This window comes from Condylura cristata, unplaced genomic scaffold (assembly GCF_000260355.1).
Source record: "Condylura cristata isolate star-nosed mole 26May11 unplaced genomic scaffold, ConCri1.0 scaffold00034, whole genome shotgun sequence".
NCBI classification, from domain to species: Eukaryota; Metazoa; Chordata; class Mammalia; order Eulipotyphla; family Talpidae; genus Condylura; species Condylura cristata.
The window spans coordinates 2,799,600-2,816,472 of NW_004567135.1; the positions used below are offsets into that span (position 1 = coordinate 2,799,600).

At 57.6% G+C, this 16,873-nt stretch overlaps 1 protein-coding gene across 1 annotated transcript; it reads left to right on the top strand.

The window, feature by feature from the left end:
- The first annotated feature begins 3,528 nt into the window (after positions 1-3,528).
- Positions 3,529-15,717, top strand: SDR9C7 (short chain dehydrogenase/reductase family 9C, member 7). Its single transcript, XM_004692621.2, has 4 exons — positions 3,529-3,829; positions 7,276-7,534; positions 8,409-8,572; positions 15,149-15,717. The coding sequence occupies exons 1-4, from the start codon at positions 3,529-3,531 to the stop codon at positions 15,364-15,366; spliced, it is 942 nt and encodes a 313-aa protein (XP_004692678.1). The 3' UTR covers positions 15,367-15,717.
- The last annotated feature ends 1,156 nt before the right edge of the window (positions 15,718-16,873 follow it).

Sequence of the window (16,873 nt, forward strand, 5' to 3'; positions counted from 1 at the left end):
GGTGTTTCCTGTGTTGACTTTGCTATTGTGGATGAGGGAGGGAGGGGAAGTGGGCAGGGCCTTCCTGTCAGTGAGGCTGGGAACCTCATCCTAGGGCCTTGTTGTGTAACAGAAGTGCCGGTGTGCACGAGATAAATCAACACCTGTGCATGCCACACTCAGTTTACCACGGATATCCACTGCTACCCTTCATCACACAATGACCCTCTTGACCCACCCCACCAGCCCCTTTCCCTCTGGTAACTACTAGCTTGGTGTTATGTGTGGAACGCTTAAGCCTCTCATCTGTGTGTGTGTGTGTATTTAAAGATGTATTTATTCAGCCCTCCCTGGTGCTGCAGTGGGTTAAAGTGCAGCACTAAGAAGCTAAGGCCACTTCAGCATGAGTTCAGTCCCTGCCCGGGTGCTGACCCACAGGGCGTGGCAGACCTCTCTCGGCCCGCCCACTGCTCCCCTCAGCAGTAGGCTTCATCAGTCGGCCTGTCCTGCTCCCCGCTCTGTCTCTGGTGAATCCTCTCACCACCCCTGCACCTCTGGCCTATACCCCAGCTCTGTATGCAGAAATAAATAAATCTTTATTAAAAATTTATTTATTCGTGAGGAGCAGAACAGGCTGATGGAAAAAGTCCACTGCTGAGGGGAGCAGGGGGCGGGTCAGGAGAGGTCTGCCGCGCCCTGTGGGTCACTCCCTGGCAGGGGATTGAACTCGTGAAGCAGCTGTGGGCAGCTTCGCAGTGCTGCCCTCCAACCCACTGTGGCACAAGGGGCCTCCTCTGTGTGGTTCTTTTTCCGTTGTACCTGAGTGGAATCACCTGCTCATGCCTTTCTGGGTCTGACTTATCCACTATCCCACGTGCCTGAGCGGTACCTGTGTTTTTGCAAACAGTCTCCTTTTCTGACTTTGGGAGCCAGAGCCCAGGGGAGCACTGTCTTGGCCAGCAGTCAACAAAAAGGCCAAGGAAGGACCAGTCCGACCAGGTCTCTCTGTCCTGGGTCTAGAGATGACCCCTGCTTGTTCCGTCTTCTCAAGGTCTGGGGTTGTCCTGGCCTCTTCAGCAATGTTGTTGGCCCTCTGCTAGCCAAGATGCCTGGTCTGCTGCCCAGGGAGTGGGGCTGGCAGTTCCAGAGGTGCCCTCCTGACCCAGCGCTGGGTGGGCTTGAAGTAGGTGCGGCTGCCCCACCTCCTCCCACTGCATCCTTACAGGCTGGGGGCCTACTCCTGGCTGGGTCCAGGACGTAACGCCAGCCCCTCCGCGCTTGGTATACCAGGGCCAAGTGCTGCGAGAATTGTCCAGGCGGCCCCTGCTTCGCTGACTCCGGGGCTGACCAGGCCTGGCAGATAGAACAGCCTTGAAATCCGTTCTTGGTCCTGGGTCTGCGGCCAAAGCTGGCCCGCTGCCTGGTGGCACAGAAACCGCCAGCTTTTGAGAAAAGAACCAGTTTAATGCCGGGCCACCTGTCCGGGCCGGAGGCAAGCTCTAATCAGGGACCGGGCCTTGGGCCACACTGGCAGTGTCCAGGGGTGAAGGGACAAAGAAAGTATTTCCTAAGTGCACGTTGGCAGTCTGAGTGGCTGCTCTGCCTTTCCGGCCTAAGTCCAGTTTGCCTCCAGCACGACCAAACCCAGCCCCCACGCCCCTGAACGTCCATTAACCGGAGCAGGGGCCTTCATTCCGACTCGCGGGTCATTTCGGGTCAGGCAGAGAGAGGGCCCCTTGCCCAGAGCATCTCTCTGAGCCGCTGTCTGACGGTCAGTCAGTCTACGGAAAATCTTCCTTTTCTTCATCTTGGTCTCACTCATTCACTGCCACAAGCCCACAGCGGGGGAACAGGGAAAGAGCCCCCAGGCCAGCACGGCCCCCCAGTTACTCCAGGCAACCCTGTGGCACATTTCATTAGGGGGGTCGGACCTGGGCCCAGTCCCTCAGGATGAGCTGAGGCAGGTGAGCCCCGAGGTGCAGCCAGGGGCCGCGCACACGTCTGTCCCTGCATTTGGGCCACCCCGGGGCAGCCTCTCGCCTCACTGCCCACAGCCTTATCTCTGCGCTGACCTTCCTGAGAGGTCTTTGCTCCATGGCCGGGGATCTCTCTCTGCTCTAGGCCTGACCCCGAAAGGTGCCCACGCCTGTTCCCGGCGCCCTGCCCCTCTCACGCCTCAGCTCTCCGGACCTAGGACCTGACCCTTTCTGCAGGGGCCAAGGACACGTGCCCCTCCCGCCTGCACCTCAGTGTTGTGAGGTTCAGCCTGAACGCTCTAGTCTCCCGCCTGTGCTCCCAGGCCCAGGGCCTCCCCCCGACTTCTGCCACCTGGTCACCTGCCTGCCACCCACCCCACACCTTAGCGTCACTCGTCACTGCCTCCCGCCTGCACCGCACATCCGATTAGCTCCTGTGCCCTTGACTGCATCACCCCGTCCTACGGCTGTCACCAGCACCCCCGGCTACCAGCCCCCCAGGTCCTAGGAGTCTCCCGCTGGGCGCTGACGACTCAGCCCTACTCCCGGCCTGCCTGGAGCAGGGCGCAAGCACCAGACCGCACAGCCAGCTCCACCCCCGGCCCGGAGCCCCGGAGCCCTCAGGGCTTTCTTCTCGCTGGGGGTGGAGGGCCCTGCTGTCTCTGGCCTCAGGACAAGGAGTTGCATCCGCTTCGGGGGGCCTGTTGGTTCCAGATCCCTCTTCATGGAGACTCAGCTACGCAGTGATGACCTGGAATTCGCTCCTCTTAGGACTGGGGGGCACATAACCAGTCTTTCTCTTTTTCTTTCTTTTTTAAGATTTCTTTATTCAGGGGCCCTCCCCTGTGGCGCAACGGGTTACAGGGCAGCCGCCGTAGCACCCCCAGCCAGGGAGGGACCCCAGGGCGCAGCAGACCCCTCCTGACTCCCTGCTGCCCCCTCAGTCCATCTGCCTGTCCTGCTCCCCACTCTGTCTCTGGGGAGTCCTCTCAGCCCCTGCACCTCTGGCCTGTGCCCCAGTTCTGTGTGCGCAAATAAATAAATTTGGTGAGAGGATTCCCGAGAGACAGAGTAGGGAGCAGAACAGGCAGACTGATTGAGTCCACTGCTAAGGGGAGCAGCACGTGGGTCAGGAGGGGTTTGCTGCCCTCTGGGGTCCCTCCCTGGCCAGGATCGAACTCGTGCTGCGGTGGCTGTGGGCAGCTTCATAGCTGCGCTTTGACCCCTGTGCCCAGGCCCCCCCCCTCATTTGGCCGCCTCAGGCCACCTAAGTGGGCACCACTCAGCACCATTCTCACTGCTGGCGTCTTTCCCATCCCGGCGCCTCCTCCCTCATGATCGCAGGGAGAAAGAAGCTGTCACCAGGGCTGACCGAAGTGACAAGGCTTCAGGTTGGACTTGAATTTCTTGCATCTGGCTAATTGGCATGGTGCTGCATCCACCTATAAAAACTACAGTGGCTCACCCAGGGCCTCGCGTGTGTCGCCAGCACCGGCCCGGGCATCTCCCTGGCCAGTCCCAGCAGACGGGTTCGGAAGCCCAGCCTCTCGCCGTCTTCTCGGCCACCAGCCCTATGGCGGCCCTCACGGATTTCTCCTTCATGTACCGCTGGTTTAAGAACTGCAACGTGGTGAGCAACCTCAGCGACAAGTATGTCCTCATCACGGGCTGCGACTCGGGCTTCGGGCACCTGCTGGCCCGGCAGCTGGACCGGCGGGGCATGCGGGTGCTGGCTGCGTGCTTCACTGAGGAAGGCGCCCAGAAGCTCCAGCAGGCGACCTCCCACCAGCTACAGACCATCCTATTGGACGTCACCAAGAGTGAGAGTGTCCAGGCGGCCACCCAGTGGGTGAGGGACCAAGTGGGAGAGCAAGGTGAGGCAAACAGGCGTGCTTTGGCCTTCTCTGCTTACCGGGTTTCCCTCTCCCACAGACATCTGACTTCAGGGACCCTGCTGCTCAGAGGGGTGGGGAGAGTTTATGTAGAGAGTGGGGCTGGGGCTCGGGCTCGGGGACTGGAAATGATTGTGGCCTCTTCACAGGAAGGAGGAATTTCCCAAGGAACTTGGGAAACTCTTACGGGGGTGGGGGGAGGCCCCTAGGAGGTGGGGGAGAAAAGATAGAGTCTATATGTCAAATCTTTAAAGACGAGGGGTCCCCAACTACCAGCTGCTTAGATATGTAAGCACATGGTGGGGAGGGAGAGGGGAACACGAGGCTGTAGCCCCTGAGCGTGACTGTCTGCTCCCCTCGCCTGGCCTGTGTCTGTGTCAGGCTCGCAGCCACCCAGAAGGACCCAGGCTCCTCCTCTCTCCATGGCCGGTTGGCTGGACGACAGGAAGAGTGTCCAGGAGAGGCAGCTTCTGTTGGGAAAGCGGCTGTGGGCTGGGCTGGGCAGCAGGGTGGAGACCTGTTCGGGGAACTTCCTGCATGCAGGGTGTGGGTGCAGGAACGGGATGAACAGGATGGCTCTGTTGTAGAAGCAGCAGCCCGGGGATGTCCAGACTCCCAAAGGAACCACTCTGGGACCCACCCACATAGGCTAGGTCCTCTGGGACCCCAAAGGTGCCAGAAGAAACTCCCTGCTTTATTTTTCTTTCAGCATTTATCACTACCCAATATACAACTTCACTGGTTTTTCTTATTTATTGTGATTTCCTGGCTAGAAAAAAATGCAGGGATGGGGGGTGGTGTTTGGTGTCTTTTTCTTTTTTAAAAAAGGTTTATTTATTATGCACACAGAACTGGGGTACAGGCCAGAGGTGCAGGGGGTGAGGGACTTCACCAGGGACAGAGTGGGGAGCAGAACAGGCAGATGGACAAAGTGCACCGCTGAGGGGGCAGCGGGGAGACAGGGAAGGTCTGCGGTGCCCTGTGGGTCACCACCCCATCGGGGGATCAGGGATCGAACTCGCACTGAAGCGTCGCGGTGCTGTGCTTAAACCCGCTGCGCAGCAGGGAGGCCTCTCTTTTTTTAATGCATCTCCTTAGTGCCTAGACCAGCGAGTCCATAAATATGTGGCTCCATAAGTATCTGTCGAATGGACTAATTAAAACATTAGCAGGAAAAGTGAATCTTTTTCTTCTGCGCTAATGCATTGCCCGACTGGAGCCTTGAGCCATTTGCGTTAGTGATTCATGATGTGCATCATTTCCTATTGATACTTAATCAGTGAGTACGGACTCAGTATCTGTAAACACAGACTCACCATCTTGCAGTTCCGGAGGTCAGAAGTCCAAGTGAGCGTCATCAGATCAAAGTGCTGACAGCTGTGCTGCTGGGGCTCGGGCCAGCTCACCCCATTGCCTTTCCCGGCTTCTCGCGGCTCAAGGCCACCCAAGGGGGGCTGAGGCCTTTCCACGCTGCCATCTGGCCTGCCTCTTCCACTTCGAAAGGTCCTTGTGATTAAACGGGGCTTACCAGACCAATCCAAGATGATCTCCCCATTTTAAGATCAGTTGAGGGCCTCCCTGGTGGCGCAAGGGGTCAAGCACAGCACTGTGCAGCTGTCCGCAGCCCCTGCAGCAGGAGGTCAATCCCCAGCCAGGGAGGGACCCCCAGGGCGCAGCAGACCCCTCCTGACCGCCTGCTGCCCCCTCAGCAGTGTGTTTCAGTCAACCTGCCTGTTCTGCTCCCCGCTCTGTCTCTGGTGAATCCTCTCACCCCCCACCTCTGGCCTGTACCCCAGTTTTGTATGTATAAATAAACTAATCTTTAAAAAGAAAAGACCTTAATTCTTCTATTCCATATAGTGCACTAAAGTCACAGATTCCAGAAATCCATGTGGGGACACTGTTGGCACCGAGCATTATTTCGTCTACCCCCACTGGGCAACATCCTTGGTCAAAGAAGCACTGGGACATGGGGGAAAAGGTGTTCTTGCAATTAAGATTCCTCATTGCTCCCGAGAGTCTCTGGGCATGGCAGATGGCATAGCTCGGTGGCTGTCAGCTTTGCTCTGACAGGTCGAGGTGCTTTATGCAACAAAGAAGGTCAAGGTTGTCCTGGTTCCCCAGCAGCTGAGCAGTGTCCAGGGGGCATCAAGGTAGAGGTGAGTGTGTCTCTGCCCCACAGGCAGAGAACCCCAAGGCTGACCTCCTGGGCCGCAGGAGCCTCGCTTCCGCCTCTGGGGAACAGGAAGTACTTTCCAACTGGAAGGTTCTGATCCTGCCAGCCAATGGGTCTCCTGGGGTCGCTCTAATTGGATGAAGGCAGGAAGACGGGGCGGGAGGTTGGGGGGCAGCTCGTGTGGGGCTCCCAGCAGGAAGACTCTGGGTGGTGTTTACACAGCGATCTGTCCTGTGTACAGAGAGAGAGGAGTGTCTAGGAGGCGCATCTTGGGGCTTCAGGAGCCAAAGTGGGGTGCGGTGGGGGCGGGGAGCAGGGTAGGAGCCAGAGCAGTGGGGCTCATGGAACCCCTGAGGGAATATCTGGATGTTCTCTTTCAGGATCATGTAAATCCCAACATGTTTTAGCATCAAACACCCCGCCCCAAGTGGAATTTTGCTTGGAGGGTGACTATGTCGAACAAGTAACAGCAAAGCTTCCCCTCCTTCTGTGGGTTCTGGGGTTCAGGCTGGAAAGCTCTCAAGATTCCAAGCTACAGGTCCAGTCGACAAACAACCTGAGATCCAGAGAGAGAGAGAGCAACTGGTCCGAGGCTGGAGCCAGGATCAGAACTTGAGGTTCTTCTGCATGTCCGGGCCCTGCAGAGTTCTATCGGTTTCTACCACTCAATGGAAACATGTCACATTTTCCATAATTATTTTCTTCCGGTGTCTTCTGTTTTCCTTTATCACTATAACTCATTGCCTCTCTGGTTTGTAAATTTGAAAAATAAGACTCTGCTGTGTTCATTTTGCGCGTCTAGCACCTTCCTTTAACGGCCACAGAACAGACGCGAATGAGGGTCAGGTGTGAGTGGGTGGGTGGAGGCGCTGTGTGGTGACGTGTGAGGTGGAGCCAGGTTCTTACTCTTAGGTGAGTAGCAGGGGTGAAGCCCAGTGGGGGGTGGGTTCAAGTATTAATTTATGGGTACAAAAGTGGTATCTGCCTTCCCAGGGCGAATTACCTAGGTACTGTTCTCTGCACCCCATGCTAGCTGGCACACTGTGTGAATCAGAGAAATTGCCCCTTTAGGGAAAACAAATTCCTTCAGGCTATACTAGCGCCCCCCACCCTCCCCAAGCCTGATCAGCTTCCGCCTTGGGCACTGGCTCCGTCGCCCTTGGCACCCCTAAGCTGGCAGGCCGCGGACCTGGCGCTCCGTCTGACACGCTGACTTCTGTGTGACTGTCTCTCCCCCTCTCTGTCACCCCAGGCCTCTGGGCCCTGGTGAACAACGCCGGCGTCGGCCTGCCCAGTGGCCCCAACGAGTGGTTGACCAAGGAGGACTTTGTGAAGGTGATCAACGTCAACCTGGTGGGGCTGATCGACGTGACCCTCCACATGCTGCCCATGGTCAAGAAGGCCCGGGGCAGGGTCGTCAACATGTCCAGTTCCGGGGGGATCGTGGCTGCCATAGGAGGTGGCTACTGCGTCTCCAAGTTCGGCGTTGAGGCCTTCTCAGACAGCATCAGGTACCAAACCACTCAAGACCAAAGGTGCTCTGGGTTTCCCCTCAAGAAGGGGCGGAGGAGGCCCCCCTGGTGGCTCAGTGGGTTAAAGTGCAGCACTGCCAGCTGGCCACAGCTGCTTCGGTGCAAGTTCACTCCCTGGCCAGGGGCTGACCCACAGGGCGCGGCAGACCTCCCCTGTTTCCCCACTTCTCCCTTCAGCAGTGTACTTAGACAGCCTGCCTGTCCTGCTCCCCACTCTGTCTCTGGGGAATCCTCTCACCCCACCCCTCTGGCCTGTACCCCAGTTCTGTATGCATAATAAATCATTTTAAAAAAAAAAGATGAGGAAGGGGTGGCGGGTAAGACCGCAAGCGAGCAGGGGAGCCCCGGAAACTCACAGAGTGCAGAGGAACGCTAGGCCTCAGGGCCTCCACAGAGCAGGGAGGACAAGTGAGGAGGAGGAGGGGTGGTGGTGGGAGGCTCTCTTCCCGCCTCCCCTGGGATTGTTCCAGAATAAGCAAAACCCAGCTTGGGCCTGTGGGAATGGGCAAACAAAGAGTCCTGGGAGCAGAGGTATTGCTGGGAGACCGAGAGAGGAGATGCAGGCCTTGCCTGGACCCCTCGCCCTCTTTGACAGTGGGGTTGGGTGAGGAAGGGCCTGGCAGGGGACAGAGCTCCCCTGCTTCCCCCGTGGCTGGGGTTGCCTGAGGTCACTTGGCCAGAGAGCCGCGGCCCTCAACCAGGACCGGTTGGCATGAAGGCCAACCGGAGCTGGGATGTGCGCCGGGGTGGGGGCCGGCAGGCTCCGCAGACAGAGGCCATCGGGGCGTCGGCCGACACGTCCCTGCGAGGCGCTGTCACCCGGGCCCATGCTGAGCGGGTTCTCCTTCCCCAGGCGTGAGCTGCACTACTTCGGGGTGAAGGTCAGCATCATCGAGCCGGGGAACTACCGGACAGCCATTCTGGGCAGGAACGGCCTGGAGACCAACCTGCGCCGGCTGTGGGAACGCCTCCCGCAGGAGACCCGGGACAGCTACGGGGAGGAGTACTTCCTGACCTGTGAGCTGCGGCCGCTGGAGGGCCTGGAGGGCGGGAGGGCCGGGCTGCCCCTGACAGGTGCGAGGGTGAGGCTTGCGGGGTTGAGGGCCAGGCTGCAGAACCTGCAGCAAGCTGGGGCTGAGACTAGCGCACAGGAGGGCAGGAGGGGCGGGGGAGCCCATGGCTGCAGGGGAGCAGGGGGCGCACATACCCTGAATGAGAACCAAGGGGCAAGAGCCCTCTCAGGAGCACAGCTGCTTCAGCCAGACGGCGGGTTGCGTGCAGCTCTGCCCCTCCCGGCTAGGAGGCCTTTGCCTCGGCTCTCTCATGTGATGCCCCGAGGACAGCGCCTTCCTCCCCGGGCTGCTGGAGGCTCCTGTCCGGGAAGTCTCCGCACACGCCAGTGCGTGTGAAGCAGAGCAGACGCACATGAGCACTGAAATGGGGGCGCCCCAGGCGGCCCCCTCGAGCCTGGGGTGTTCGCCAGGGCAGAGGAGGGCCGTCACGGCTGTTTCCTGCCCGCCCCCTCAGACTTTACGCAGTTCTTTCAGTTTGAGCGACGACCGGAGCCCCGGCCAGTGGGGAGTAAGAGCAGGAATGGGGTCGGGGAGCAGAGATCTCCCCACTTGGAGGAACAGGGGGGCCCATGTCTGCTTAGAGCGTCCAGCCTCAACGCTGAGCTGGCCTGTCCACAGGCCTCCCAGTTCTCTGCTCTCTGGCGCCAAGGGCCTAGGCCAGCCCCCCGCCCCCCACCAGGCTCAGAGCCCCGCGTGAATTCCCGTGGAGGCATCTGGCCCAGGTGTGCCGCAAGCCGGTAAGCCGGCTGGCACCTGCGCGGGCGCGTCTCTGCTTTGGTAGCTGCTCTGTGACCTGATCGCCCCTTCAAAGGCGGGTGACACCGTGCCGGCCGGGAGGTTCCCTGGCTCTCGCCCGCTCCTGCTCCCTCGGGCCCTCCGCGGCCCAGTTCCACTTCTCCTGACTCAGATTTGCTTCTCCCTTTGACTTGACGTTCATGAAACGGCCCCGAGAGGCCACTGACTGTCGCCTACGAGCTCTCAGGCGCGGAAACCAGGGCTCGGCCCAGATCTCAGCTCTCCGACTCGCCTGGGGCAACTTACTCAGTTTTCTCATCGGTGACGAATTATGAGACTTCAATGAGCTAACCTACATAAAGTGCTTAGAATATGACCTAGTCCCCAGCAAGAACAATTATTTCCAAGTTGCTGGCTTTTCTCCTCCCTTGGACAGAGCATGACCTCCTTCCCCCACCACACTGGTCCCACGAATCACGTGTACTTGAGCTCCAAAGCGAGATTCTCAGCTCGTCGTTATCCCACATCCCAAGTGACGACTTTTTGAAATATGCCCAGGTATTCTGCATGGGTTAAATGTAGTCGCCGAATCAAATCCCTGGCAGGTGGCCAACTGTCCGCGGGGGGTCATTTTAGTGTCCTGTTCCCCTGGACATCGTCCATCAACAGAGCGGTGCGCCGGGGTCGTGACAGTTACTCACTTCACACACATTCACTGACCGTGCCCGCCCGCTGCCGAACGTGACCTTGCAGGGCTGGGAGAGGAGCCGGCACCGCACGCCACTCACTGCCTGTAGTCGAGGGGCCTTGGGAGAGGCAGGCCGAAAGTCACGCAGGTGGCACGCTAAGGGCCGAGGGTGCCGCGGCGAGAAACAGAAGAGGGCTGGGGGAGGTTGGCACTCATGGTGCCAGGGCGGGTTTCTCCGAGTTGACTTTAAGGAAGAACAAGTTAACAAGAACGAGAACGAGGTGTTAGGGCGCATAGACAGTACGACTAGAGGGAGGCCCGGAGGCAGGGCCCACTTCTAAAGATGCCATTGTGGGAGCACCGGGGGCTCGGGGGCTCAGGGTAACCCAAGGCTAAGCTGCAGAGTGTGATTTGAGCTGACTTGTGATCAAGACAGGCTGCACCGTTTGCTGCGGCGTTCCAGGCTAGACAGGGACTGGAAGGAAGGGGAGAAGGACTCGCCTTATACCTGGTGTACACTCCACCTCCCAGGCCTCACAGGGGACGAGGCCGTCAAGGACGAATGCCGAGGGTAGATTCGGCCTGGGGGATGGAGGCGTTGTCATTTAAAGAAGAGCCAGGGGAACCTTTGGACTATCCCTGGAGAAAGCAAGCTCCTACTTCCAGACACACTGGAATTCTGTGAAGAGAAAAACAGCCAAGGATTTACATCAGCTGGGACTTCCTCGGTCACAGTGACAGAAAGTCCAGCCCAATAATTCACGCAAAAAGGCCTGTCTTGGTTCGCGTGACTCGGAAGCGAGGGAGCTGGGCTCCAGGCCCAGCCTGACCAGCCCGCGAGGGACGGCCCCGGGCCGGCTTTCTCCCTGTTTCTTGGCTGTGCTTGCATCTCCCAGCTCTGCCCCTGCCGCGACACGTCGGTGGCGTCTCATCTCCGTCCAGGGCGGGTCCTGGCCAGCAGCTTCTCCCGAAAGCCCTGACAGTCACTCTGACCTGGTGGCCTCTGAACGCCCGGCCGGAGGCCATTATCAGATGCGCTGCCAGGGCCTGGCCGGGCACTGGGAGACCCGCTCGGCCAGCGGGGAGGACTCGAGCGAGAGGCAGCAGCACCCAGCGAGAAATCTGCAGCCGTTGCCCCAAACGCAGCTGGGGTGGCGTGGGCAGTGACACACACTGTGTTCACACGCGCCCTGTCCCTTGGCCAGGAAGGCTGTGACGTTTGTACCAGGCGGGAGTGAAGCAGATTTTGCCAGGGTCTGCAAGCCCCACCGAGTCAGCTTGTGAGTAAGCGGCGACCCGGCGTCGTCACCGCAGTGGGGAGAGCGTGCACAGAGGCAAACGTGGGCTGAGAGCCACCTGCCGGAAGCCAACACCGTGTGGAGGTGAGCAAGGACTAGATGTAAAAGAACGTGAGGCTGATTCATCTCACACCCACCCCACGATGTCACTGGAAAATTTTTAGGGTGACATTTGACTGCTTTTAGATAAACACCTCCCCAAATGGCTGGACTCTAATTTTCACTTCAGTTTGACTCGTGTTTACCAGGATTCAGAGGGAGACTAAGTCGCTGGGAACCCAGCAATGGGGATCAGAGACAACCCAGCACGCAGGGAACCGCGCCCAGAGGCGACAGAGCTGGGGTGATGCCCTGTAGGAGCCCTGCGGGAGACCGAGCAGCAGCGTGGAGCCCCGACGCAACACTGGACTCCTTCCGAGACAGTGGGGCAGCGGGGCTAGCTGACGGCGGCCCCCCGAACCCCAGCTAGGTGCTCGAGTCCTACACTTCAGCGTCTTCACAGGAAGACTGCAAATTCCTGCTGTAAAGCAGGCTCCTCTCTGTGAATTGTTACGAGCGTTAAATAACATGAAGTGCTCGTCAAGTAACAGGACCGCAGCGGACGCTTCACCAACATGTCGCTTCTAGGCTGGCCTGGTGCCCTGTGATCGGGTCTGGTAGGAGATGAAACTCCAGAGCCTTTGAGGACTCTGCGAAGGAGTGTGGCTCTTCAGCCGAAGGCAGCGGACACCCTTTCAAAGGGCCCTGGAGTGACCCAGCCGACGCGCGTGACTGTGGGAAGCTGGGACGCTGTTGCAGAAGCCAGAGGAGGGATGAGAAAGGAAGGCGCTGGTTACACACATCACGGCAAACTCCAGCACAGGCGTGAGGCCCGGCAGACAGACCTGGGCGCCCCAGGGCCAGCTCAGTCACCCTGATGATGTTTAACTACACTCAAAGAGAGCCGCTAACGCACAGCAGCATAATACGGGCACATCCCACAGAGGGAGCCGGACTCTAGCAGGTGCCCGAAGCCAATATTCTTGTCCTGACGTCTAGAAGTGAGCCGCAGCCCGGCGTGCTTAGCGCTGCTGGGGGCGACGCAGCCACCTGCCAGCCTTCGTCCTCGTCCCGACCTGCCGGGGAGGCCTCCACCAACCCCCCTTTGGTTCTCTCTCTTGCTGCGGAGGGTTAGAACAGGCCCAGACTATCTCTGGTCAAGGAGAAGGGGTGGAAAGCAAGTCCTGGCCCCGCTCGGCGAGGAAGCCCATCCTGCCACGTTACGGACCGTCTTGCTTCAGCCTCGCAGTAACCCAGTGTCCCCCCCGGGGGCCGAAACCCAAAGCTACGTTCTCCCTCGCTGTCCAGGAGGCGGACGGGATTGAATGGCTATTTCTGCTCCCTGTCCACTTCGTGTCTGCCAAGGTACTGGTCACCAGCCAGGAGCTCAAGAAAGAGCTGCCAGAACGAGGAAGGAATGTGCTTGTGTCCTTCCCGTCCGGATGGCTTCTCCCGCCCTCGCGGCCTCTCTGGTGCTCAGACCTTTCAGAACCTCATTCCAAAGCCGTCTCATCACGTCTGCTCGCCTCGCCCTCCTCAGCCCACACGGTTCCCCGGCTCTGAGGGAGCACCCAGCACCTTAGCCAGCCCGCTGGGACCTGCTGGCCTGTGCCAGCTGCCGGCTTCCCGGCGCCACACTGCTCCACAGCCGGTCTAGCTTCAAGTCACTGTGGCTCTTACGGGGGGGACCCCAAATACCCCTGGTTCACCACAGCAGTCCCCCTCCCCTCCTCGCTCTCTGCCTCCCTTCTTTCTCGTTTAGCTGACTGATTCTTTATCCAGTGACACAGGCACTGTCCACAGCATTCATGCTTTGGAATCACATCGTCTGACTAAAACTCTAACAAATGTTCAAGGCAGATATTTAAGAAACACAGACGTGAAGCAAGCTTGGGCCCCACCCAGGCCCACCACCTCTGTCGCGGGGCTGGCTGCAGACCGTGGTCCCCTCCAGGCTGCTGCTATTCCCTGGTGGGGCGGGATGGGTCCCAATCCTGGAAACGAGGCCTCGACACCCCAGGAGAGCTGGGGCCTCCCGCTCGGTGACTCCCACTCACCTGCATGGCTCTGTCTAGGCTCTGAAGGCGCTCCCCAGAAGCTCACCCCGCGCCTTCTCTCTGCCAGGGACCCCTCCAGCCTGGCGAAGCTCCCCCATAGTGAGGGGCTGAACTTGTGTACAGAACGCCTAAGTGGGACGTTGGCTGCGTCCTTCCTTCTGCTGCAGGGCCGATGACGCCGCCTAGGCCCCTGGACCGAGTCTAGTTTGGTTCAGCTGTCTGGTGGGCCTGTGGCTCCATCAGCTGGCCCTCAGGCCTTTCCTTCAAGGTTCCTTTCAGCTCTGGATCTGGGTCCCATCTCTCAATTCCTTCACATGAGTGAATATGATATTTTATTTTCAAGGAAACGTTGTGCAGGTTTCTTTCCAGGAAACATACAGGGACTCCCTCAGGTTGAGGCCGAGGGATACTGAGACGACTGTCCTGCTGTCCTCAGCTGCCCGCCAGTGTCCTGTGCAGAGGGGCGAAGCCCCTGCCCTTAGACCATTGCTAGAGTTGACTCAAGTTTCCGTCCCTTAGCAGAGGGTCTCGCTGCGGCACTTCTCCGCAGCTCTGGGCTCCCGCTGACACAGAGCAATGCTCACCTGCCCTGTCAGGTCCTGAGGCTCCGCTGGCCAGAGCCCGTGTGTGCGTGTCCTGTCTGCCGTCTGCGTTGCGAGCTCTGACAGACTCAGGCCACGGAAGGCCTTGTATTCGTCTCCATATTCCTAGTGTGATGCCCAGCAGAACAGCCCCTCGTATTTGTCAGAGCCTTGTAAGTGACCTCTCTGGGCCTCAGGTCAGTGGAGTTCCACGATGGCCTAGGACAAAGGCAAGAGCAGTGCTTCTATTTTTTTTAACAAAGATTTATTTATTTATGGATACAGAACTGGGGTGCAGGCCAGAGGCGCAGGGGCAGTGAGAGGATTCAGAAGAGTTGGGAGCAGAACAGGCAGGTGGATGAAGTCCACTGCTGAGGGGAGCAGCGGAGAGATAGGAGGGGTCACTGCGCCCTGGGGTCACCCCCTGCCCGGGATAGACCTGCAGCTAGTCCATAGTGCTGTGCTTTAACCCCTTGCACCACCAGGGAAGGCCCTCGCTCCTATTTTTTAATAACATTTTCCCCCTGTATGCTTTTGGAGAAAATGGGAAAACCCTAAGAAATGCCTAAGGGGGAAAAATGCCTCCAGTGACTAGGCTCACGCAAGTGATGCTGCGTGTTTACTAATTTCCTCCTAATTTTCGATGTGCTGACATATTTCCCATCCTGCCCTCCCCCGCTCTACGCTCCCTGAGGCAGCATTATTAGATGACAAAAATTTAAGCTCAAGGTCACTAGCAAGTGGCAGGAGCAGGCACAGGCTGTCACGGCCGGCCCCATGCAGTGGCAGGGCTCCTACTGCTGAGCCAGGAAGAGAGATCAGACCCTTCTAGAGAGCCGGCGGGAGGGGCCCCCGCCCAGCGCGGGCCCTCCGGCAGACCTGAATGTCAGCTCAGGGATCTGCTGGAAATGGGGCCATGCAGTGGCAGGGCTCCTACTGCTGAGCCAGGAAGAGAGATCAGACCCTTCTAGAGAGCCGGCGGGAGGGGCCCCCGCCCAGCGCGGGCCCTCCGGCAGACCTGAACGTCAGCTCAGGGATCTGCTGGAAATGGGGCCTGGGTGGGATCCAGACGAGTCCACCTTTCATGAAGAATAACCGAGCTTTTCCCCTTTGTGCCCTCAGACTCTGAGAGGTTAATAAACACCATGCGGCTGGCAGACCCCAGGATCAGCGACGTCACCAACAGCATGGAGCACGCCATTGTCTCCCGGACCCCCCGCATCCGCTACAACCCTGGCTTGGACGCCAAGCTCCTCTACGTCCCCTTGGCCAAGCTGCCCACCGCTGTGACAGATTTCATCCTGAGCCGGTACCTGCCACGGCCAGCAGACAGTGTCTGAGCTGGGAAGCCGGGGGCTGTCGGTGGAATGGAGAAGAGAGCGGCGGGCGAAGGGACGATGGGTCGAGAGAGGGACTTCAGATGTCCGAGGGGACACTGTGGCTGACACCACGCCTACCACTGGTGAGTCTACTGGTAACTTCGGACAGAAGGCGCCTGCCGCTTCCACCCACTGAGCCCCACGGAAGCCTGACGGGGCCTTTTCACGTTCACAGAACTGCAGCATGGCCCCAAAGACATCTGTCATCCATCCAAATGTGGCTTTTTCTGGTGCTTTGCTATTCAAGGAGAAGAAAACTAGCTCCTGCTGAATCATGAGCCTCTCTGTTGTTATTGCATGGGAATTATGGTAGGAAAACCTAATGCATGGAGAAGCCCAGCTCTTGCCAGCTGGGCCTCTAAGAGTCACTAGCCTTCAAAACCTCCATTATTTGGAGCGTGTACTAGGCCCCTCAGGGAGTCCAGATCAAACCAGGTAAAAGCTTGTGGTATTTCTTCTTTCTGTAGATTTCTTTATCCAGAACCACAGGAAATAACATTCATTTATTGAACCATCATTGACCAATTGATCAAAAATTTTTCAAGTGTCAGCTACACACTAGACATTGTATAGATGCTGGAAGAATATAAAGAAGATGAAATCATGGTCGTGGGCTTTTTTTTATTGTTTATGTTGTGTTTGTTTTTTTTTTTTTTGTTCTAGCACATTATCTAGCCACAGATACAGAAGAGTGATAAAAGAATCAGAAATCAGAAAATTAAATTTTGAGAGTTGTGAGAAACCTAGAGGTCATCTAATCCAGCAGTTTCCAACTTGACTACATCATAATCATCAGTTAATTAAAAATACAGATTCCTGGGTCCCAGACTAGAAGCCCTGATGCAGCAGGCATGAGCAGGGCCAGCAATCGGTATCTGTAACAAAGACCTACATGAGTGTGATGTAACTGCGCCCTTGGCAGCTCTGGAAGTTCCACAGAAGTAACCAGAAATATTCAGAGAAAGGTGCGACCTCCCAGCCTAGTGGTCCAGACAGATTTTCAGGCTTGGGGTTAGCTGTAGAGAATAAATCTGTGAAATTAGTGGCAATGTCAAATAAATCCTTGAACTAAAAAATTTTAAAAAGACTTTTACACTTCTGAGCCATATGGAGTTCTACTGAAAGACTCTTCTGATCCTGAAGGGTGGCTCGCAATAAAAATTTTCACACCTAATACTGGTATTGCTGGGTCAAACAAGATTTCCATTTCTATTTCTTAAGACATCTGTAGGCTGTGTTCCACAGGGGCTGTATCGGGAACTCCCACCCATGTGGAGGACAGTTCTTTCACGGCAACCTCGCAAACTTGTTAATTCCACTCTTTTTTTTTTTTTTTTCAAACAGGCCACTCTCACGGGGGTGAAGCTCTGTGGTTTTAATTTGCATTTCTCTTATAGTAAGTGACGATGAAGATATTTCCATAAGTCTGTAGTTCATCTGACACGATCTATAGGTTTGCCAAATGCAG

Coding starts and splice junctions, on each gene's coding strand:
- SDR9C7 (XM_004692621.2), top strand. CDS start 3,529: ATGGCGGCCCTCACGGATTTCTCCTTCATGTACCGCTGGTTTAAGAAC. Junction 3,830..7,275: donor GGACCAAGTGGGAGAGCAAG/GTGAGGCAAACA, acceptor CTGTCACCCCAG/GCCTCTGGGCCCTGGTGAAC. Junction 8,573..15,148: donor GGAGGAGTACTTCCTGACCT/GTGAGCTGCGGC, acceptor TTGTGCCCTCAG/ACTCTGAGAGGTTAATAAAC.